A 24,431-nucleotide genomic window follows, 5' to 3' on the forward strand; every position below is an offset into this window, starting at 1 on the left:
AGGGACCCGGAGTCTTTATGCATAGTACAAAAGGTAGTGTGATACATACTGCTTTCAACTGTAAAACCTTCGGAGGAGGTTTGCATTCCATGGCCTCTCCGTCTCTTTGTCTGAATCATCCCTGTTGCGCGCTCTGGGCTTCTAGGCATCGATCAGATAGTAGGCATCGTTGCCCAATACCTTACTGATGATGAAAGGGCCTTCCCAGGGTGCCGAGAGCTTGTGCTGTCCGGCTGTTCACTGGATCAGCCAGAGCACAAGGTCTCCCTCCAGGAAAGATCTTGGCTTCACCTTGCGGTTGTAGTATCGGCATAGACTTTGCTAGTAGATGGCCGACCGGCTGAGTGCCAATAGCCGGCCTTCCTCCAGCAAGTCGACGCCATCTTCTCGTGCTTCCTTGGCGTCCGCCTCAGTGTACATGGTGACTCTTGGGGAGTCGAACTCAATATCTGTCGGGATGACGGCTTCGGCACCGTAGACAAGGAAGAAAGGCGTGAAGCCCGTTGACTTGTTTGGAGTTGTGCGCAGGCTCCAGAGGACGGCCGACAGCTCGTCGAGCTAGCAGCCGGCCGAACACTCCAGAGGCTCGACCAGTCGGGGCTTGAGGCCGGACAAAATGAGGCCGTTTGCACACTCCACTTGGCCATTTGACTGTGGGTGGGCAACGGATGCTAGGTCCAGGCGGATGCCCTATGTTGCACAAAAACGAGCCAAGGCTCCTTTGGCGAAGTTGGTGCCATTGTCGGTGATGATGCTGTGTGAGATGCCGTATCACGTGGTGATGTCGGCGATGAAAGTCACGGCAGTCGGCCCATTCAGCTTCTTGATTGGTTTTGCCTCTATCCACTTGGTAAACTTGTCCACAGCGACAAGCAAGTGAGTCATGCCACCGCGGGCTGTCTTGAATGGTCCTACCATATCCAGTCCCCATACAGCAAAGGGCCAGGCTATGGGAATGGTCTTGAGTGCAGAAGCCGACAGGTGTGGCTTGGAGCGGAACCTCTGGCACCCTTGACACTTCTGAACTAGCTCTTTGGCCTCTTCCAGGGCAGTCGGCCAGAAGAACCCGTGGCGGGAAGCTTTGGCCACAAGTGATCTTGAAGCCGCATGGTCGCCGCACTCGCCCTGGTGGATATCTCTGAGTATTGCTTGGCCTTGGTCCGACTCCACACACCGCTGATAAACTCCTATGACGCTTCGTTGCACCAGCTCTTTGTTGACTATGGTGTAAGTTGCAGCTCGCCTCTGCACTTGTCGGGCTGAGATTTCATCGGTTGGCAGCTCTTTACTCACCAAGAACTTGAGGATCGGCTGAGCCCATGAGGGCGCCACAATTTCTTCGACTGCGACCACTGCAACTTGTACGAGGGCGGTTGGGCCGGGAGGCGGCGGGTTGGCAGCTGCTTCCGCCTGCTGTGCTGAAGAAGTCCCCGGGCCGATTGCTGAAGTCCCCGGGCCGGGTTCTGAAGTCCCCGGGCCGGGCGCAGCTGTAGCAGTCCCCGGGCCGCCTATCAAAATCCCCGTGCCGGCCTCTGGGGTCGCCAAGTCGGATCCGACTGCTTCGGCGGGGCACAAAGATGGAGTCTGAATTAGGAGACGGCTTGACAGATGGCTTCAGAAGGCGGCGTAAGGCGACGCCGGCTGGTATTGCTTGTCGGGTGGAGCCAATTCGTGCCAAGGCATCTTCTTGCTCGTTGTCGTTTCTTGGCACGTGAAGGAACTCGCACCCGTCGAAGTATCCGCCGAGTTGCTGTACGAGGAAGCGGTAGCTTGCCATGTTTGCATCCTTGGCGTCCCAGTCGCGTGACGACTGCTGGACCACCAAGTCGGAGTCACCATAACACAGGATCCGGTGAATGCCGAGTTCCTTGGCAAGCCGGAGCACGTGTATGAGTGCCTCATATTCTGCTATGTTGTTGGAGGCGGCGAAGTGGACTTGCAACACGTATTTGAGCTTGTCGCCCTTGGGAGAGGTGAGGACGACGCCGGCTCCCATACCAGTGCGCATTTTTGAACCATCAAAATGCATCCGCCAATGAATGGAGTCTGGTGCAGGTGGCAAATATTGGGTCTCGGCCCAATCGACAAGGAAGTCGGCCAACACTTGTGATTTGATGGCGGTGCGAGGCTGGTAGTAGATGGTATAAGGGGCCAGATCAATAGCCCACTTGGCCACTCGGCCAGAAGCATCCCGGCTTCCAATGATCTCGGCAAGCGAGGCTGTGCAGACGACAGTTATTGGGTGCTCTTGAAAGTAAGGCTTCAGCTTCTTGGCGGCGAAATGCACGCCGTAACACATCTTCTGGTAGTGGGGGTAGTTTTGCTTGGAAGCGGACAATACTTTGCTCAAGTAATACACCGGTCTTTGGACCGGCAATGCTTTGTCCTTCTCCTTGCGCTCTACTACCATGACTATGCTGACAACCCGACTGGTGGCTGCAATGTAGAGGAGCATGGGCTCCTTCTCAGTCGGAGCCGCCAGGATAGGCGGGGTTGCCAACATTTTCTTGAGTTGGAGAAATGCTTCGTCTGCCTTGTCGTTCCACTCGAAAAAAGTGGTCTTCTTCATGAGTTGGTACAGGGGAAGAGCCTTCTCTCCCAGCCGACTGATGAAACGGCTAACTGACGCCAGGCAGCCGGTGAATTTCTGCATGTCCAGCAGTCGGGTGGGTACTTTAATCATCTCAATTGCCTTGATCTTCACGGGATTGCACTCTATGCCGCGCTCTGAGACCAGAAAGCCGAGAAGCTGGCCGGCTGATACTCCAAAGACACATTTCTCTGGGTTGAGCTTGATCTGGAATCGGCGCAAATTCTCAAAGGTCTCCTTGAGGTCCTCCAGCAGCGTGCCACGCTTCTCCGTCTTCACCACCACATCATCCACATATACATGGGCATTTCTGCCGAGTTGCTTGAGGAGGCACTTCTGCATGCAACGCTGAAATGTGGCGCCGATGTTTCTCAAGCCGAACATCATAGTCAGGTAGCAGAAGGCTCCAAAAGGTGTGATGAAGGCGGTCTTCAGCCTGTCGGCCGGGTTCAGCTTTATCTGGTGATAACCTGAGTATGCATCCAAGAAACTCAACAGCTCGCACCCGGCTGTGGAGTCTATTACTTGATCAATGCTTGGCAGAGCGAAGGGATCTTTGGGGCAGGCTTTGTTGAGGCTGGTGAAGTCAATGCACATGCACCACTACTTGTTCTTCTTCAACACTAGGACTGGGTTGGCCAGCCACTCTGGAAAGAACACTTCCATGATGAATCCGGCTGGAAGAAGCCGGGCTATCTCTTCTCCGACAAATCTTCTCTTCTCTTCCGACAGGCGGCGCAAGGGCTGCCAGACTGGCTTGACGCCAGGTCGGACATGTAGCTTGTGCTCGGCGAAATCCGTCGGAACACCCGGCATGTCTTTGGGAGACCATGCAAAGATGTCCCGATTCTCACAGAGGAAATCGAGGAGCTCGCTTTCCTATTTGATGTCAAGGCATGTGCCTACGACAGCGTGCCTCTCCGGGTGCTCCGGGTCCAAGGGTATTTTCTTTGTTTCCTTGGCCGGCTTGAACGAGCCCTCAACCTTCGACTCCTGGGGGGTGGGTGAAATTTCTGGCTTCTTGCCTGCCAATGCCACCACCCGGTCAAGGAGCCGTTTCTCGGCTGCAATCACGAGGGACTCGGCCAGCCGGCTGCTATCTGCGGCGCAAGTGATCGACTTCTTGTAGTCTTTGACTACTGTCAGGATCCCCTTGGTACTCGGCAACTTCATCTTAAGGTAGGCGTAGTGGGGGACCGCCATGAATTTGGCCAGAGCAGGCCGGCCCAGCAGTGCATGGTAGGGGCTCTCAAGGTCCACCACTTGAAACCAAACTAGCTCTCGGCGGAAGTGATTCTTGTCTCCGAAGAGGACATCAATCTGGGTCTTGCCGATTGGTGAGCAGGAAAGGCCAGGGAATATGCCATGGAATACAGTCCGACTGGGGACGAACTGCTTCTGCTTGATTCCCAACTTCTCCATTGTGTCACGGTACAGGATATTGATGCTGCTGCCGCCATCTATCAAGACTCTGGAGAAATGGGCTGCTCGCCTCTCCATTGCAAGGGTTGCTTCTAGGACCAGGGCATATGAACCAAGGGAAGGCATCACTTCCGGGTGGTCGGCCCTGCTCCAACTGATAGGCTTCTCAGACCAGTGCATGAACTCTGGAGTGTTGGAGGCCACTGCTTGCACTTCTTGTTGTTGTTGCCGTCTGCTGCGTCTGTCGTCGGCCATGCTAGTAAACACAACATAGGCTCCATGTTCCTCCGGGTACTCGTCTTGTATGGCGTCGACTGGCCGGGCTGCCGGCTGCTGGGACTGAGGAGGCGGCGGTCCGGCAGGCGGAGGAGGTAGGAGTCCATCTCCCTTGGCGATTCTGGTGAGCCCGTGACACTTTCGGGTGGTGTGGTTGGACGGCTTCGCACCACTATGGAACTTGCAGGGTGCATCCAAGGTTTGTTTGTAAGAGAAGGCGGGCAACCAATTGGACTTGCCGCCCTTCTGCCGCTTGGGGGCCGGTTGCCCTTCTGGCTGCTGATCCTCGACCGTTGCCACCTGCCGGCTGGTAGAAGCCGGCTGGGTGGCCTTCCGCTTGTTATCACCTGGTTGCTGTCGCCGACTGGTGTCACCAACCGGAGTCCGAGGGGCTTGAGGTGCCACCTTGCCGGACGCATCTACCAGTATTTCCGCCTTCATGGAGGAGTCGGCCGTGGCATGCTTGTCGGCGATGACCGGCAGCTCATCAAGGGTCTCGGGCTCGTCGCAAAGGAGTCGATGCTTGAGGAGGGTGCCATCTCGGCACCCGGCAGTGAAGTACTCGATCGCCTGCACCTCGTGCACGCCTTCGCAGGAATTGCGCAGCTCGGTCCAGCGCGTGAGGTAGTCGCGAGTCGACTCTGTGGGCCCTTGGACGCACAAGGAGAGTTGTCAGGGCTTGGGAGCCCGCTTGTAGGTGCTGGTGAAGTTGCGGATGAAGACCTCAGTGAAATCAACCCAGCTGTTGATGCTGCGGGGCTTCAAGCTGTTGAGCCACGTTCGGGCAGTGCCTTGAAGCATGAGCGGGACGTATTTCACGGCGACGCGCTTGTTGCCGTTTGCTATGCTGACAGCCGTGGAGTAGTCGACCAGCCAGTCCTCCGGCTTCACGGAGCCGGTGTACTTGGGCGAGTCTCCCGGGAGGGTGAACCCCTTGGGGAAAGGCTCATCTCAGATTCGGGGGCCGAAACAGGGTGGGCCCAGCGCATCTTCTTCTTCAAGTGCCAGGGATCGGTTGAGACGATCGATCCGATGGCGAGCATCATTCTCTCCGACTCCCTCTCGGCGGCCAAGGCGGTCGCCGAGTGTCGGATGCGTGACAGGAGGCGGAGTGGGGTACCTCGCTCCACGAGGCAAGGGAGGCGGCAGGTTGCCTCGCCGCTCTACTGCGCGAGGGCGGCCGTCCTCGTCCCGCTCGATGGAGAGGCGCGTCCGACTGCAGCTAGCAGCCGGCTCATTGCCCTTTCCTCCGCGGGCGCCACCAGTCGGCGTCCGGGAGGTTGCCCCATGATCTCGGCGTGGGGGCGGCTCGTCGTTTCGTCCGAGTGGGACTTCAACGCGGCAGGCGGCCTCGTGCTGCGCGACAGCCGCGTCCAGGAGCTGTTGGACTCACTCCGTCATGTGGCGGAGCTCGTCGCCGTTGTACTTGTTCATCTCATCCGTTACCGCCTGGGCGGCCCGGATGTTCTCTGCAGGCATGGCGTAGACGGGGCACTCTGCCCCGAACATGCTGGTGATGGTCGCGCCACGCTACTGAACTGTGCCCAGGAGGCTAGGCCCCCCAGGAGCCGGCGTGCCACCTACGGCCCGGTCCATCTCGCGCCGATAGGCGTCCGAAAGCCAGCGCGTGCTGGCCAGGCGGCCAGAATTTTCGACAAGCTGGAGGCGGCGTGCCTCCAGCGCCTCAGCGTCCACGCCCTCGGGAATGGGTGCCATGAGGTCGCACAGAGTGGCGTCGATGGGATCTTGAGCACGCCTGTCCGAGTGCTCCTCACTGTTGATGACGAGTACCTCCGTGACGGTGCTCCCGCCATTGTACTCGCGAGGAGGCGGCTCGTCGTAGATCACCACGTTGGTGGGGAACGCGTCGAGCAACGCCGTGTCGGAGTCGACGATCATCGGATCGGTCGAGCCGATGGACTCCAGGTCCACAGCAGGCTCGGTAGTGACATGGAGCTGGTTGAGGAGCCTGATGAGGCGGCTCTCAGGGCAGCTTGTGCCCGCGTCGGAGGCCGACTCGTCAGAGAGGTTGATCTCGCCAACGAGGTCAGCGAGGCAGCTCGCCACGCAGGCGATCTCTGCGCCGCGCAGCGCGTCGAGGCTGGCGCCGTCGGTCGTGCTGGGCTGGCTTCGCTCGCCAGGAAGGAACAGGGTTCCTGTCCAGAGCAGATCTTCGGGAGACGATGCACCTCGCCCCACGGTGGGCGCCAAATGTCGGGGGTTGGGTGCGACATATGCCAATGGATGGCTTATCATGGTGGGAGCGAGTAGAACGTCGCCGGTGCCTGGAAGCGAGATAAGGCGTGAACACGAACGCCGGCGTACTTTACCCAGGTTCGGGGCTCTCCTAGGAGATAACACCCCTAGTCCTGCTCTGCGGGGTCTCCGCATGATCACCAAGGCACAAGTGATACAATGGTGCTCCTTGAGCTGTGTGCTAGAGGCAGAAGGAGGCAAGGCTAGCTCTCTTCCTGCTCTAGGGGAGTGGCTAGTTCTAATGGAGTGGGAACCCTTTGCATGGGTGGCCTGGGGGGTTTATATAGGCCTACCCCCCAGGGGTACAATGGTAATCTGGCCGACTGCTGGGCCCAGCCTCCGGCTTCTCCGCCGACCGCTGGTGCCCGCCGCCTGGTGGGCCCCGCTGACTGGTTGGTGGCTGCTTACTGTAGCCGTGTCGTTGGTGACGGGGGCTTGGTCATCTTAGCGTGGCTACAGTCCCGCCGCCTGGCGGGAGGCCACTGTAGCCACACCTGGTCTTATCATCTTAATGGTGTGCTCGCCTCGGGACAAGGGACGACCACCTGCTGGAGGCCGACCCCTCTCGAAATCCGCCTGGTCGAGCTTCCGCCGTCTTCCTTAGGGTCACTGCCTGATAGGGCCCGCCTCTGGCAGACCGTACCGACAGGCCGTCGTGGGGAACAGGGCTCCGCCTGCCCGAAGCGATGTCAGGGTTGATTCGGCACAGTGCTCCGTCGTGCGGAGATCTCCATCTACACGGAGCACTGTTGCCACCCCCGTCTTGAGCGTGGGAGGCGACGTGCTTCACTGTAGTCATGCTTTGACTTGTACTCTCGATGAGGGCTCGGCCGCACCGTAGTCGTGAGGTGGCCGCCTGCCCGTTGCCGCCCTCTCTACAAGGCGGCCGCCAGGAGCCGGTCATTCGGAGCGCCGTAGACTTGGGTCGGCCGCCCTCTGGCAGCCGGCCGCTAAGCCAGCCGGCCCCAAAGGGCGGAGCCTCAGCTCGGGGTCCAGCCAGGCGGAGTTGGCCCAAAGTCTTGATAAATTCAGGGACTCGGGTAAGCCTACCCGTGGCCCATTACTCCGACACTGTTGGATCAATCCCAAGGCTTGAATTGCAGGAGAGTGAATTGTAGGCTTCTAGGCATCCTTTCCAGATGAACAAAAGTGGGTAAAAAATTTCAAATTCTAGTCCCATTGCACAATTAAGTATGTACATAGGGCAACATGCTCGTGGGCTTCTGGGCATCCCTTCCTACCTCAATTATGACACCGGCCTAGAAGTATAGCTACCTTTTCTCATGCTCGATCAACTTTAAGCTGATTTCAACACTGATTTGATGGTGCTTGAACATTGTCCTATTTCCCATATTTGCTCTTTTCACAATTTTATATAAGAAAAGGTAGCGTGTATTTGCTTCTGCATTTAAGAATCTAAGAGAGAAATAGTATTTGCAAGACTATAGCAACTACCTCAGTGCAAAAAGCGTACTGCAAAGTATTAAAAAGATCTTAAGATGAATGTAATGTGTATTTTTTGGAAATGCACAACGCAACATTACAAAGTTCGGTAGAGGCTTCAAGCCTGTCAAGTCAAAATGGTAGAATAATTGTTTCTCAGAACTCAACAGGGGAAATGTCTTTGCTAGCAGTTTTTTGGTCAGATTTCTAAATAAACATGTGAAATTTCTGTTTGGAAAGAGCGCGTTACCTCTTCAATGCTTGCATTCTTCAGCATCTACAAGGTAAAGCATAAACATGTGAAATACAGTTAGCCTTTGTAATAAATTTTTATTAGCAGATCCAACATATGTTTCCTACGTAGATGATAGAGCTAGCAAATCTCACCGAGAGATCGTCGTCGCCCTGCTTGAAGCTCCTATTTGCTGAACATGTGACACCAGAGTCGTCTGAGCTTCCACTGGGCAATGTGTAGACAACCTTGAGCTTCATTTCCTCAATCACCTTATCAGCCTCCTTGTTGAACTGAGGAATACATATAAAGGTGGAATATAGTTGGAGGAATGCCAATCATTTTATCCAGATGACAATGCAAGGCTAAATCATATCATAGAAACCAGTGATTATGAGTTTTATGCTCACAGTGTCGGGGGGGTTTTCATCCATGTCGGTGTTGGCAGCCACCCTGGTGCTCTGAATCAAGAATTTATTCTTTGATTGCATATTTGTGGGGTACTCTTTCTGTAACTGTAGGGTAACTATAACCCGAAACAAGAAGGCAGATGCGCGCACATCAGAACCAAATGAAGAATCCTGGAGTATGTATGCATGTATGCATGCTTACTTGTTATCGTGCAAGAATCCCACGGGTGGATGATGCTCGCGTTCGGCCGGACGAAGTACTTCCTCGGAGACGTCGTCTTGACCTGAAAAATGAAAAAAAGAACAAATTCTGATCAAACCTGAACCTCGATCTTCTTCAAGAGCTTCACCGAAACGCACAGCAGAAAACTAGAGTCCTCGCAATTCTCCAACCCAATGACAAACGCTGAAGCTAATCAAAATCAGTAGCAGTTGACGGTCACCGCTCTCACGGCATTCCACGCGTGCGGCATGAACAACACGCGTCAAACACCTCGCCGCATACGAAATAAAGGACGCAGGAGGGGAAACAGGTACACGGGGAGCAGAGTGGCGGATACCTCGTTGCTCTTGACATCGAACCAGTCAACGATCGGCACAGTGCGGATCAGGCGCCGCCTGGCCTCCCGATGCTCCTCGTAGTCTACGTTGTCATCCTCGTCCTCGGACTCCCGGCTAAGGGGCTCCCGCGGCGTAGGGCGGCTCCGGCGCAATGGACGGGCTCGGCGACGGCTCGGGCGCGATGGACGGGCTCGGCGGCGGTGGCTCCTGCGGCGAAGGACGGCTCCGGCGGCGGCTCGGGCGTGACGGACGGGCTCGGCGGCGTCTCTCACGGCGAAGGGCGGATCCGGCAGCGAAGGGTGTGGCGGGTGGCTCCGGCTGCGGGAGGAACAACGCGGGAGGAGGAGGAGTGGGCGAAAGGTCGAGGTCATGCGGGCGGGGCGAGAGGACATGGGGGCGTGTGTTGTTTGCTTTTTTCCGAACGGCAGAGCGGTTGTTGACGTGCGGGGTGAGAGGAAGCGGGGGATTAGCATTTCATTAACGAAGACTATTTTGTTAACGAAGATTATAGTGGTAGTAGATGATGGGTAATTAATTAAAGTAATGACATGGTGGGTAATTAAAGCGTAAATCAGATTACAGGTTTCGATGGATAGGATGATTTGGTTCTTCGCCCTCTCTTTCTTTTACAGTGATAGTAGATATATGAGATAGATTTTTTGCCTCCATTTTCTAAAAAGTGTATATATAGATTTTGTTCAAGTGTACTATTTTTATAGAACATATATGTATTGCCAATAATCACAAATTTCCTTGGATGGCGGGGAGGATGATTGTTAACCTATATGGACGATTTTCCCTCTTCTCTGCTTAGCCTACTTCACTTTTAGCGAGTGTCCCTGGCATTTCCTATTTGGCGCCATAGGCGCCAGTTAACGTGCATTTTGCTAACTTGCGCCTGTGGCGTCCATAAATGGGCCGGTCCATCTAGGCGCCGGTTGACCATTTTTTTTAAAAAAAATCTGTGAACTTTTTTGAGATGGATGAACTTTTTTGAATATTGATGAACTTTTTCTAAATTTAATCAAAACTTTGTCTTGAAAATGGATGAACTTTTTTTTACTTACGAACTTTTTTTCAGTTCCATGAACTTTTTCTAAAAATACATGAACTTTTTTTCAATTTCTATGAACTTTTTTAAAATTTAATGACCTTTTGCAAAATTGGATGAACTTTTTTCAATTTGAATGAACTTTTTTTCAAATTGATGAACTTTTCAAATTTTATGAACCTTTTTTAATGATATGAACATATTTTTTCAAATGGATCAACTTTTTTTCTTTAAATCTGTAAACCTTTCTTCATTTCATATTTTTTCGCTAAAAAAACTAAAAAAATAGGGCAGCAGACTAGTGGGCCAGCCCATGCTAGCAGCACTGCAGGCGCCGGATCGTTAACGGGCGCCTGCAGCGCTGTATAGGAGCTCCTTGCCTGAACTTTTTTACACTCGGTATAACTATTGGGATGGCCTAGTTTTGTCTTTTTTTTAACTAGCAAAAGAGCCCGTGCGTTGCAACGGGAGAGAAAACATAACACACACTCTTAACTCAACAACCATCATTCAAGACTACAATAGGTCCATCTTCTTTATTTTTGCGAGGCATCATATTTGTGTTGCCGATCCTCCTTCTCACCCTCGCCGGCGATGGCCTCGGTGTTCACACAAAACAACAAAAAACATGTGTTGAATATGGTTAATCCTAAGGCGTCTCTCTCTCCCTCTCTCCTCCCTCTCCCTCTTTCTCCCTCCCCCCCCCCTCTCTCTCTCACTTTCGCGATGAGAAATCTGTTGTTTTCCCTTGCAACATTTTTTAGAGGTATGCACGTGTAGTTATCGATGTTTTCTTTTCCGTATATGGTCATAGTGGAGTGTTTATTTGCAATCCGGATCGCCGCCGGTATGAAAAAACGGATCTTGCGCTATAAATTGTAAGTTTGCTTCCATAATAATATTTTAAAAATATTTAATAAGTAAAATTAACATCATATTTAGATTCCACACATTTTTCTAATAAAATTTCATATACAATATGTTAAAATCGAAGTTACGGTTTAAAAGATACAGATAATTTAGAAAATCATTTGGTTTGCCTCAAATATATTCTAAAATAATATTCAAATATACTTAAAAGGTAAAAATAATCTCATATTCATATTCTACATATTTTTCTAATCAAATTTTATATATAACATGTTCAAATCGGAGTTACGGTTTAAAAGATATGGATGATTTTAAAAAGCATTTATTTGACTTAAATATGATCTGCGGATGAATTACCTAAAACATCATAGGGGTTTTCGAAAAATGTAAAATAACGGTTTGAGTGTGACTTAAATCCGGACGGTGGGTTGATTTCAAGAAAAAACAGGGACTTTTGTGTAAAATACGAAAATAACAATTCGTTTTAACTTAAAACGGGACTGCGGGTTGAATTCTCTGAAATAGAGGGACTTTTCTGAAAAATGGCATGACGGACAAAAGAAACCCAATTTGCTTTATTATTATTAGCAAAAAAGCCCGTGGCGTTGCAACGGGAGAAAAAACATAACACAAGCTCTTAACCCAACAACCATCACTCAATAGGTCCATCTCTTTTATTTTTGCGAGGCATCACATTTGTGTTGCCGCTTATCCTCCTTCTCACCCTCGCCGGCAATCGCCTCGGTGTTCACACAAAACAACAAAAAACGTGTTTGAATATGGTTAATCCTAAGGTGTCTCTCTCTCTCCCTCTCTCCTCCCTCGCCCTCTCTCTCTCGCTTTCTCTCACTCTCGCGATGAGAAATCTATTGTTTTCTCCTGCGACATTTTCCAGAGGTATGCATGTGTAGTTATCGATGTTTTTCCCCATATGGTTATAGTGGGGTGTTTATTTGCAATCCGGATCGCCGCAGTACGAAAGAAAAATGGATCTTGCACTATAAATTATAAGTTTGCTTCGAAAACAATATTTTAAAAATATTTAATAGGAAAAATTAACATCATATTTAGATTCCACACATTTTTCTAATAACATTTCATATATAATATGTTAAAATCGAAGTTACGGTTTAAAAGATATGGATAATATAGAAAATCATTTGTTTGATTTAAATATATTCCAAAATAATATTGAAAAATACTTAATAGGTAAATATGATCTCATATTCATATTCTACATATTTTTCTAATCAAATTTCATATATAACATGTTCAAATCGGAGTTACGGTTTGAAAGATATGAATGATTTTAAAAAGTATTTGTTTGACTTAAATATGATCCGCGGATGAATTACGTAAAACATCAGGGGGGGTTCGTAAAACGTAAAATAACGGTTCGGGTATAACTTAAATCCAGTCGGCGGGTTGATTTCAAGAAAATACACAGACTTTTGTGTAAAATACGAAAAAAAGATTCGTTTTGACTTAAAATAGGACTGCGGGTTGAATTCTCTGAAATAGAGGGACTTTTTAAAAAAAATGCCATGACGGACGAAAGAAACTCAATTGTCTTTATTATTAGGTAAAGATTAGCTCCTTTTCGTTCAAGTTCACTGATTTCCATCGCATGGTTTTCTTTGGGTTCTCCTACCTAATTCAGTTTTTCTTTGTTTTCTTCTTTTCCTTTTTCTTTTTATTATGGTATTTATTTTCCTTTTTTTTTCTTCACCGGTTTTCTTTTGTTTTTCTTTTTCTTCTTCGTTATACCTTTTTTCCTGTTTTCACTGCTTTTCCTTATTTTTCAGTTTTCTTCTAAATATGTGGATTTTCTTTGTTTCCTTCTCGGTTTCTTCATTTTCTCCGCCTTCCTTTTTGTTTCCTTGTCGGTTTTTAGTGGTTTCCCTTTTTCTTTCTCGTTGGTGTTCTTTCTTTGTTTCTTTGTTTTTCACTGTTTTTTTTTCTTTGTTTCTTTCTCGGTTTTCATTGTCTTCCAAATACACGATGAACAATTTTTTTTTCGTTATATACAAGTTTCGAACACTTTTATGAATACATGGTCGAGATTTTTCAAATACAAGGTGAACAATTTTTTAATGGAAAACACTTTTTTCACACGCAATGTACAAATTTCATATACATCAAGAACATTTTTATATACATGTTTAATTTTTTTTAAATACAGAATTATCTATTCTGAAATATACGTTCTTGATGTCTACATTTATACAATGTACATTGTACTTTTTTCGTATGCATAAGGAACATTTTTTGTACAGATTTAACTTTTTTAAAATACATGATCAACTGTTTTTCATAAAAATTGTATATTTTTTGTTATACATGGGAATAATTTTTTCTACACGAATTTAACATTTTCAAATACTTGATTAACATTTTTTCAATACAAGATCTATTTTCTCCATACGCATTTTATATTGTTTTGTACACATTTTTTTATACATGAGGAATTTCAAATGCTTGATTAAAAAAATTCAAATACTTGATTCTTGATTAATATTTTCTAAAATACATTATCAATTTTTAAAAATATTTTTCATATACATGAGAAACATTTTTCCTATATACATTAAACATTTTTCGAATGTTTGATAAAAAAAGTAAATGTTTATGAAAGTTTTTTTTATTATATTTGGAATATTTGGAAATATAAATGAAAGTAAGAAAAAAAATTGAAAAACTAATAACAAAAAACAAGGAAAATAGAAAAGGAGGTTGCGACCTTTGGCATGATGCTGGGAGGACCTGGTTTTACGCTCACCTTCACAGGAGGCTACCCTATGTTTACCATAAGAGAAGTTGCGCCCGCCTCAAATTAATTTTACAATGAAACGGGAAATAACCCAATCTACTAATCTTGTCGGGCTTCTTTCTTTTGGGCCTTCACCTCCGAGTTTTTCTTCTTATTATTCTCTCCTTTGACAGTTCCAGGATGGAGAAATATATGGGATCAATCACAATTCAGAAGGGCATGCAAAAATGGGATCAATCACAAATTTACCCGAAGGAGAAAACGATGAGAGAAATGGCCCACAAAATGAATTGTACTTTCTTTCGAAAAGAGGGGACACCCCAGCCTCTGCATCAGGTGATGCACACAAAATCATATTGATAATTTCAAAAGTTTATTATCCGAACACATTTAAGTTCAACAAAAGACGGCCACACATGGCTGCCACAAAGGGCAAATTAAGAAGAAAAAATGTAGGGAAAATGAGCCTCGTGCATCACTCTACTAGCAGGCTGCCAACCAAATCGATTGAACAAATTATGATAGAACAACTCCCATAGGTTGCACCCAAAGATCTTGGACAGTTGATCCTCCTCCTTGCGTTGTAACAAAAACATACGGATCCAACTGGTAGCCTTGAAGATAACCTGCAAAACATTGGCAAATTTTCTTCTGTTAAAAATATAATCGTCACGAGTGTTCAAAATGACCAAAAGTGAATTTCCCACACGAATATGAGATTCAACTTTGGATGCAACCCCGCTAGCCTGTTTCCGAGCATATTCATAGTACTCATGAGTAGAGGGTAGATTAAAAGTTATATGGAGAGATCGTCATAATAGCTTGGCATGTGGGCAATGAATGAATACATGTTGAATTGACTAATCATTGCTACAAAAGCAACACTTAGTGCATCCTTGTGAATTCCATTTTCGTGGGATCAAGAAGGAGGCTGCCACACATGAGGCATCTTGATGGGCCACCCAAAGGGAGCTCCTAATCAGGGAACTATAGTCAACGCACGAGCAAAGAGAACTTCAAATCTAGGAACTACAGTCAACACGCGAACAAAGAGAGCTTCTATTCGACGCTCTTTGCATCAAATAGGAGGTTGCTGGACAAGAGACATCTTGATGGGCCACCCATACCGTTGTAGCACTAGCGGAGGGAGAGAGTGTTGTAGATCCCCGGTTTACTAGATCTCCCGTAAACTATAGCGGTTTATTATAGACCCCGGTTAATATAGCAATTCATTGTACAAGGAAAAAACTATAAACTTTGTAAACACAAACACATTTTAAAAATCTGAACACTTTTTGAAATGCAAAAAGTTTTTTGAATTGTGATTTTTTTCAAAAATAAGTACATTTTTGAAATTCTGATCAAGTTTATAAAACATGAACATTCTTTGGAAAATCCTAAATATTTTTTGAATTTTTGAACTAATTTTGAAAACAGGAAGATCTTTAATATTCCAAATAATATTTGAAACTCGAGACTTTTCTTTAAAACAAACAATTTTTTAATTTGTGAAGAAATTTTGAAAATGGGAACACTTTCAAAAATGTGTGAACAAATATTTGAAAAACAAGCGCATTTCTATAATATGCCAAAAAATCCTAGCATTATTTTAAATAGGGTATAAAATAATAAATTTTTTGTATTTGTGAACAATTTTAAAAAGAGGGACATTTATAAAACTTTCAAACACAATATAAAAACATGAACGCTTATTGAAAAAAAATCTATTTTTGCAAATGTAAACATTGTTCAGAATTTCTGAACCAAATTTGGACGGACCCATATTCTGATTTTTCACCGTGCATGTTCTCCCACTAGTTTTGGAAAGGTTCTAGAATATTCTCTGAACCGGTTTCTTTTTCTATGTGTTTCCATCCTTTCCAGTTTTTTTTCCTTTCCCCTCTTTGTATGTTTATTTTAGGAACTAAGATCCTTTCTCAAAATTAGAGAATAATTGTATAAATTCGTGTTTTTTTGAATTTGTGAACATTTATTTCATGTACATTGTTTTGCGAATAATACGAAAATTTTATTTCAAAGTCACTGGGTTACAGTCGAGAGGCAATAAGTCCTCACAACATGGAGGGCATCTGCTCATCCATACCGCAGTACAAGACTCAGTACGACTATAATTTGCCATACAATCTGCTACCCTATTTTGAGTCCTACTATTTTTTTGGGGAACAAACTCCCTCTCATCCATACAAAATTTAATCTCTGCTACTAGATGGCCATAGGCCGATCGGGACATACTATCACCAGAGAGTATCAAAGTGCATTACAGGAATCAGATTGCACCTTAACTGGTAAATCAGTATGTTGTAAAGCAAGGGCCATCCCTTACATTATTGCATGCATCTCCACCTCGAGCGCTTCATTGCAATTAAATATAACACGGTACGCAGCAAATATAATAGAGCCATCATCACGACGTAAGATCATACCAGCACCTGCCTTGCCATCATGAGCTGAGAAAGATCGGTCAATAGACAGTGCAACCCAACTTGCTGGATGTGGTGGCCAAGGAACAGGAGCCGCGGCCTGCTGAATACTAATAGTAATAACCTCCTCCTATGCCAACATCTTCCCTTTAAAATTTCTTCCATATAATTCCTGGCTAGATCCAGAGACTTATAATAGCTATCCAGAAATTCCATAGTAACATCAACCGGTGGTACTTCCTTGCCATGCACAACATTATTGCGAAGTTGCCAAATTCTCCATATAAGTAGAATGACCATATCACGTACCTTATTATCACTCTTTACCATTACCTAGTAACACATCATCAGTTGGCAATGGCCATAACTCTCGCATCCTCTGCCACACAAGTCGTGCTTGAGGGCATGCAACTAGGGCATGGTAAGAACCTTCCCTCTCCCGGACGCACAGCCTACAACAATCAGTAGTACCAATATGTCGGTATAACTTGTTTTGGTCAGTGGCAAGAGCACCTGACGCGGCCTTCCAAGCTGTAATACGCATTTTAAGAGGAACTTTAGCCCACCAAACATAATTTCATATTGATCGATCTCCCTCTGGACACATACTTGAAGCCCCTCCTGCAAATGAATCGTCATGTTCTCTAGTAGCGAGTTTGTAGGCGCTCTTAACAGTAAATTGTTCAGACTTTTTTCGGAAACCAGGCAATAAAATTTTCCCGGCCTCTCGTAGATGTACGTATTCTCAGAATTTGCTGCACATCTACATCCCAAAAATGTTGTTGGAGACGCTCCATGTTCCATCCACCATGGTTGAACAGAAGGTCTGAAACATGAACATTTTAGGAATCGGGTTATTTTTCGAATTTGTGCATATTGATGTATTTCAGGGAAGTTTTTTAATAAGTCTTTCAAATTTTTCGAATTGCTGGAACATTTTTTGAATCGGTGATCATTTGATGAAATTTGGAAACAAGTTTTGAAGTTCGCAAATGGGTTTTGTTTTCATGATTTTTTTTTTCAAATTTGTGATGTTTTTTTTACTTCATGAAGTCTTTTGAATTCAAAAACATGTTTCAAATTTCACAAACATTTTATGTTATTCGTCAACATTTTTGCAATTCATGAAGAATTTTAAAACTGCTACAGTAGCAGAAGCCAGCTTGAATTTATTTTTTGAGAAATCCCGCCACTTTATTCATTGATAACAATGTTCATCGGTAGAATAGTTCGGGCATGAGGATGCCCACCCAAACATGTTTACCTATGCCTAAATTACAAGGAAAGTTGACGAGATTGTTAGCCTTAAAATTATAGTTCCTGCGGTCATGGACAAAGGACATAAAGTAAAGCTAGTCTACTGTTTGTTATTTCATGAACAATAGCTGAGTGAAAACCACCTGTCCCATGATTTATATCGTTTATCACTCCTAGCAATCCGATGCCACCTTCAGTTTTTGCACATGCCGCTGCGGAAGCCTGCTTGATGCCACGAATAATACAGCAAACCAGGTAAGGCCTTGTACAATGGGAGGTGCTTAAAAAGATGCTTAGAAAAATAACCCTGGTTTTTCTGAAGCACCGGTGCCTATTTCTACAGAAGAGACGCTTAGTTAAGCGTCTATCCTGTACAAATAAGCACCGGTGCTTAAGAAAAGCCCGGTTTATTTCTCTAAACACCTCTCCTAAGCACCTCCCATTGTAGCCCAATAGGTCGGGCCAGCCTGCGCCAGCGTTCGTCCGCCTTTGCTCACTATGTAGCGTCATGGCTATTTCTCTGCCTGTCCTATTAGTGCGTTTTGCTCACTTGGTTGCTTCATTCGTTCGCCCGCCCGGTTTTCAACGGTTTTGTTTTAATTTTATATTTGTCGATAGTTTAATGCTTTTTTGCACAGCGTTTCACCTTTTGTATCAGTTTTTTTTCTTTTGTTTCTCGGTTTTCTTTGTTTCTTCATGAGTTTTCTGCTGTTTTTTTTTCTTTTATAACACATGTCTATCTTTTTTCATACACATATTACATTTTTCATATACAATGGAAACATTGTCTATACACTTCTAAAACAATCAAATACATGTTTTTCATATATATTTTGTTATCTAATTTTACTCTTACCCATTTTACATTTTTCATATACATGTAAAATATTTTTTACGCAAATAAACACATTCTAGATACATGGTTAAGTTTTTCTAAATATATCTTTTGATGTATACTTTTTTCATACACATTGAATATTTTTCCAATACCCCCAAAATATTGTTTTATGCATGTTATGCACTTTTCAAATACCTAATTAGCATTGTTTTTCGAACACATGTTTTTTAAATTTTGTTTGCATCCGTTTACACATTTTTTAAACTATGCTAACAAACAAACAAACACTGCCTTAGCATTTGTTAAATAAATTGTTAACAGTTTTTTTAATATAAGTTCTGATGTCTACTTTTCTATCCTACACATTGTATGTTTTGTACATATAGGTAATATTTTTATATACATGCTTTTTACAAAGAACATATAACATTTTTTGGATATGTGTACCGCCGTTTTCAAATTCAAGTTATTTATTTAGTTTAAGTGACATTATCTTTTGGAAATATGAACAAAAGAAAACAAACTAACGTGCATGCTCCAATTCACGCCTGTACTGCTCGCGAGTGGGGACCCACTTGACCTATGTATGAGGTAACGCGGGCTAGGTCTTCTTCCAACTCGCTGCGGGCGCCACATACCTGCGCTTGGTACGCACTAAACAGAACGTCCCAGAGTTCGGGCCATCTAAAAATTGAGTCCCAAAGCAATTATGAAAACTTGATGGTCTTAGTGCCAGAAAAATCGCACCCTATTTTGAGAAATGGAGGGAGTATTATTTCTAATTTCATTTATAAGAATGAGCTATATTATTTTAATCTAACTTCTAATTTCCACACCAAAAACATCACTACTTTAGCTATTTGTGGACTCAATATGCCCATAAGAAAACGAAATTACGGCTTTGTTTTATTTGCTATTACAATTTTTGTATATATAAATCTTTATACTCTATCAACCCAATAACTATTTTGATGTAGTCTGTTCAAGCTCATCTTTTTATAAGGATCTCAACTGCGCTAGCGGATTGACGTCTAGTATAGGCTATGTTCCTCCTTGTGCTTTCCTCCATGGTGGTCTCCCTCTCAATAAGTCCAATGTAGATCAAGATCTAGCATATCAATTGTCATCCGACCCTCTTCCTCGAGCTACGTGGTGGTGGTGGTGGTGAAAATGTAGATGATTTCTTCCTTTGGAGATGCTTTCGATCAGGTGATCGAGGGATAATAGAAGTTGGCCGCAAGGATCATCCTCACCATATTTTCCCTCTGCTCCGACATCTGTTGCTAGAGCTGTAGATCAAACTTCAACAAGACCTAGCAAGATTATCCAATGACCAGGATGCATCAGTGGCCTTAGTTGGTTTTGCCACAAACCCTGATGCTTCCTTTTTCAACCTCCTCTCGAGAGGCCCATTTTTTGCTTGCTCTGCGAAGGCAAGGTTTTTGTCGGAGATGGTGACCATAGGGTCTCTGACGATGTCGTTGGTCGCGTCAAGCCCTAGTTGCATTCCCCTTGTATCTTCTCTCTTGTATCTTCTAGGGCCCGGTTTGCATTTTGAGAGGACCTATTTATATATTTTTATCCCTTTTTGGAGTCCTTTGTGTGTAATTGTATCCCATTTGATAATATAAGCTAGTTTGTGGAATCTTTGGGTCCCTTCATCTAATCAAAAATAATAATAATTCACCCATACAAATAATAGCTGGCCGGCGCAAACCGACGCAAAGCTAGATCGGTGGCTGAGTGAGCCGTCAGATCAAACGCTCATCAACATCCAGAATCGCTAGCCAACTTGTTCCTTGTTCTCACCACATCCTCTGCAACACATGACCCATGAGCGAGGAGGATTGTGAGGTCTCGATCTATATTTCCATGGATGAAGTTCGAATTACAACGAGAGGAGGAGCGAGGAGGAAGATAACATGAGCTATTCTCTCTCTGCCTATCTGTCTCCAGCTGTTTTCCTTGCCGTGCCGATTACAATGGTGACAGCTGGTTATATACGTACATGGCCTAAGGCCCATTCAGGCCCAGCAAGCCGAGACGGAAGACGAGGCATGCGCGTGGGACGCACGTTTGAACTTGGCGCCTCCTCCTATGTACTCTGCACCTTGTCGCTGACAATGCCCCCTTGTTGAGATACAACTTGCCCCCAAGCCGGCGCGCGCGGGAATTTTTGCTTGATAGCTTTGAAGTCTTCCCAAGTTGCTAGATCAGCTGAATCGCCGGACCACTAAAGGAGGACCTGAACCACCTTCTTGTCAACACGATGGATCACTCGCCTCTGCAGAATTTTCTGTGGTACTTGCACTGCCGCTTCAGGCGATGGTAGTTGAGAAAGAACTTGGTGTGTGGGCTTGAGAACTTTGCGTAGAAGAGACACATGAAACACCGGATGGACCTTGCTGGTGATTGGGAGATCCAGACGATAGGCAACTTCTCCCACACGCTCCAGAATAGTGTAGGGACCGAAGAACATGTATGCTAGCTTATGATTAGCACGCGGAGCCACATACTTATATATATATGGTTGCAGTTTGATAAAGACCTGATCACCCACAGAAAAGCTTTTTCAGTTCTGTATTTATCAGCTTGCGTCTTCATCCTTTGCTGAGCTCGTAGGAGTTGTTGCTTGACCGATTCAAAAATCACTTGTCTGTGTTCAAGCCATAAGGATAGGTCTGTGGAAGCAATGGCACCATCTGGAGCAATGCCAAAGTGCCTAGGGGGGTGACCATAGATAATTTCAAAGGGACTTTTTGAAGTGGCTGAATGCCAGTTGGTGTTGTACCAATATTCACACAGAGATAACCACTTCGACCATTTGGAGGGATGTGCACTGACAAAGCAATGGAGATAGCACTCAACTTGTTGATTTACTCTTTTTGTTTGCCCGTTAGATTGAGGGTGTCGAGCTGAACTCATATGCAGTTGCGTCCCCTGGACATGTTGGAACAATTCCTTCCAAAACTGGCTGGTAAATATACGATCGCGATCAGAGACTATTGACAAGGGCATACCGTGTAGCTTGTAAACAGAATCTAAGAAGGCCTCGGCCACTGTTTGCACTGTGAATGGGTGGTGAAGTGGTATGAAATGACCATACTTGGACAACTTGTCGATCACTACTAGGATACAGTTATAACGCCCCGACCGCGGCAACCCTTCAATGAAGTCCATGGTAACCATTTCCCATGGAAGATTAGGGACTAGCAGCAGTTGAAGGAGACCAGGGTATGGTACCCGCTCTGGTTTCGCTTGCTGGCAGAAAAGGCAACATTGAACTGCTTGTTTGATGAAGTTTTTTCATACCAGTCCATCTAAATAGCTGACGAATACACTTGTATGTTACTGGGAACCTAGAATGTCCTTCGAGAGGTGAGCTAAGAAATGCACTGACAATTCTGGATAGTAGCTCACTATCTGCACCCACCCAAATGCATCCATCTGTGCATAACAATTCATTCTTCAAGGAAAATTTACTATCTGCCTGCAGATCCATGGTTAATTTCTGGACGAGTTTGAGAGCCACTTCATCATGCTGATAACTTGCAATAATATCAGGAAACCAAGCTGGAGATGCATTGGAGACAATTTGAAGTTCAACTGTAGTATGGGGTCGACGCAAAAGAGCATCAACGACATTGTTTTCTGTTCCCTTGCGATACTGAATAATGTAACACAACCCCATAAATTTTGTCAGTGCTTTTTGCTGCCAACTGGTGTGTAGAAGCTGATCAGACAAACTAGTTAGACCGTGCTGATCCGTTTGTATAAAAAATTCACTGAAGAGCAGATACTGACGCCAGTGTTCAACAGCTAGGAGAATGGCCAAAAATTCTTTTTCATATATACTGACAGGGCTTGATTACGTGGGCCCAAGGCCTTGCTGACATAAGCGAGGGGGTGGTCGTCTTGCATCAGTACTGCACCAATGCCCACATCACAAGCGTTAGTAGCAATCACAAAGGATTTCTTAAAGTCCGGTAAGGCGAGGACCGGTGCTGCCACCAAGGCTTGTTTGAGGGAATGAAAAGCAGTGTCTTCAGTTTTAGACCAATGAAACACTGTTCCTTTCTTCAGAAGTGCAGTGAGAGAGCGACAGATTATCCCGTAATGACGGATGAACTTTCTGTAGTACCCTGCCAAACCAAGGAGGGCACGAACTTCCTTGACATTAGTTGGTGTAGGCCATGTGTCAAATGTTGTGATCATGGTGGGATCCGTGGAAACACCAGCTGCGCTAATTATGTGTCCAAGACACCCAACCTACTGTTGGGCGAACACACATTTGGAGAGCTTGACTCGCCATTGATGCTTAGCAAGCATTGACAAAACCTGTTCCAGATGTTGCAAATGCTCCTCAAAGGTGATGCTGAACACCAAGATGTCATCGAAGAAGACAATACCATATTTACGATTCCCTGGGGACAGAGTGTGATTCATTGCAAATTGAAATGTGTTGGGAGCTCCAGTCACACCTAACGATACCACTGTGAATTTGTAGTGACCAAGATGGGTTTGGAAGGCAGTTTTGTACTCCTCAAGAGGAGCTAACCTTATTTGATAGTAGTCTGATCGCAAGTCGAGTTTAGTAAACCAGCCAGCACCAACCAGTTCATCAAGGAGCTCATCGATAACTGGTATAGGAAGTTTCCTTTTAACTATTATGGCATTGAGATGATGGTAATCAATGACTGGTCGCCATGTCTCATCTTTTTTCTTGAGTCTTGACCATCAGAAGAGGAGACGAAAAGGGACTGTTGCTAGGTCAAATGACTCCATTGACCAGCATCTCTTGAATCTGACGCTCTAGTTCGGTTTTTAGAGCTGGGGCTATGCGATAGGGACGCAATGCGACTAGTGTTGCTCCAGGGATAAGTGGGATGGTGTGGTCATAAGCGCGTCTAGGAGGAAGACCTGTGGGAGGTTCACAAACTTGCTTGAATTGATCCAAAACAGACTTCACTTCCAGATGAATTGGGAGGTTCTCAGTAGTGAGCAGGGAACAGAACTGTAACATAGCCACTTGGGGAAGAACTGCTGCAGAACCCAGCAGTGTAACTTCTGAACCCATATGAGAAAAGGATAACCAATGGTTCTCCCAGTCAACTAGCATGGGACTGTGTGCTGACAGCCAGTCCAGCCCAATAATGCCATCATAACTGCCTAGAGGAAACAATTTGAAGTCACAACTAAACTTATGCCCAGAACAAGACCACAATCCCTTTAGTAGCTGCTGATGACAGGGAACTGTAGCTCCATTGACCATTTTAACTAAAACCTTCTGTATAGGTGACAGATCTTGTAGTTTGGAAGCAAGAGAAGTATCCAGAAAGGAATGTGTGCTTCCAAAGTCAATGAGGACTGTGAGATTAAGTCCCTGTAACTGGATCCTGAGTTGCATTGTTTTAACTGACACATCAGTTTTCCCACCCAGTGATGCTGCTAAAATTGATAACATGTGAACCTCATGCTGTGCCATGTAGTTGTCTGCCTCCAAATCCTCTGAATTTTGTAGAAATTCAATCATTTCTTGCACTACATGGAGTTGGACTTCTTTCCCAAAAACATGGTCCTTGCCCCATCTCTCTCCACATGTAAAGCAGAGTCCCTTAGCTTTGCGAAAGGCACGCAGAGCTTCCCATTTGTCTGCTGAAGAATGAGCAAGAGGAGGTCGTTTCGCTTCAGATAGGCGCTGGACAGACTGACTTCCACTGGCAACTGGTGGTGGTGGGAGTGGAAGAGCAGAAGCTTTGCGTTGAAAAGGAGTGGCCACAAGGGAAGGTGCTGAACCAGATCCCAATTCTTCATGTAACATAGCAAGTTGGTAAGTAGTATCCAGGTCCACTGGTTGTTGAATGCCTACAACAAGTCTAATTGATGGTTTCAGACCATCCATAAATCGTGTCATGTAATGAACAGTGTTGGGTGAACTCTCATATGCTGACAGCTGATCAAATAATTATGAGAATCTATCCACATAGTCTTCAACTGAACCAGTTTGTTGTATG

At 45.6% G+C, this 24,431-nt stretch overlaps 1 protein-coding gene across 2 annotated transcripts in view; it reads right to left on the reverse strand.

The window, feature by feature from the left end:
• Window positions 1-9,579, reverse strand: part of LOC119367584 — a 53,249-nt gene extending 43,670 nt beyond the window's left edge. For both annotated transcript variants that reach the window (XM_037633062.1, XM_037633061.1), the window contains exons 1-5: window positions 9,190-9,579; window positions 8,832-8,913; window positions 8,630-8,745; window positions 8,375-8,512; window positions 8,238-8,264 (exon numbers count right to left, since the gene is read on the reverse strand). In XM_037633062.1, coding sequence (XP_037488959.1) covers window positions 8,238-8,264; window positions 8,375-8,512; window positions 8,630-8,745; window positions 8,832-8,913; window positions 9,190-9,561 — 735 coding nt within the window. In that variant the 5' untranslated portion in view covers window positions 9,562-9,579. The remainder of the gene's footprint in view (window positions 1-8,237; window positions 8,265-8,374; window positions 8,513-8,629; window positions 8,746-8,831; window positions 8,914-9,189) is intronic.
• Window positions 9,580-24,431: the final 14,852 nt, after the last annotated feature.

Source organism: Triticum dicoccoides, chromosome 2B (assembly GCF_002162155.2).
Source record: "Triticum dicoccoides isolate Atlit2015 ecotype Zavitan chromosome 2B, WEW_v2.0, whole genome shotgun sequence".
NCBI lineage: Eukaryota > Viridiplantae > Streptophyta > Magnoliopsida > Poales > Poaceae > Triticum > Triticum dicoccoides.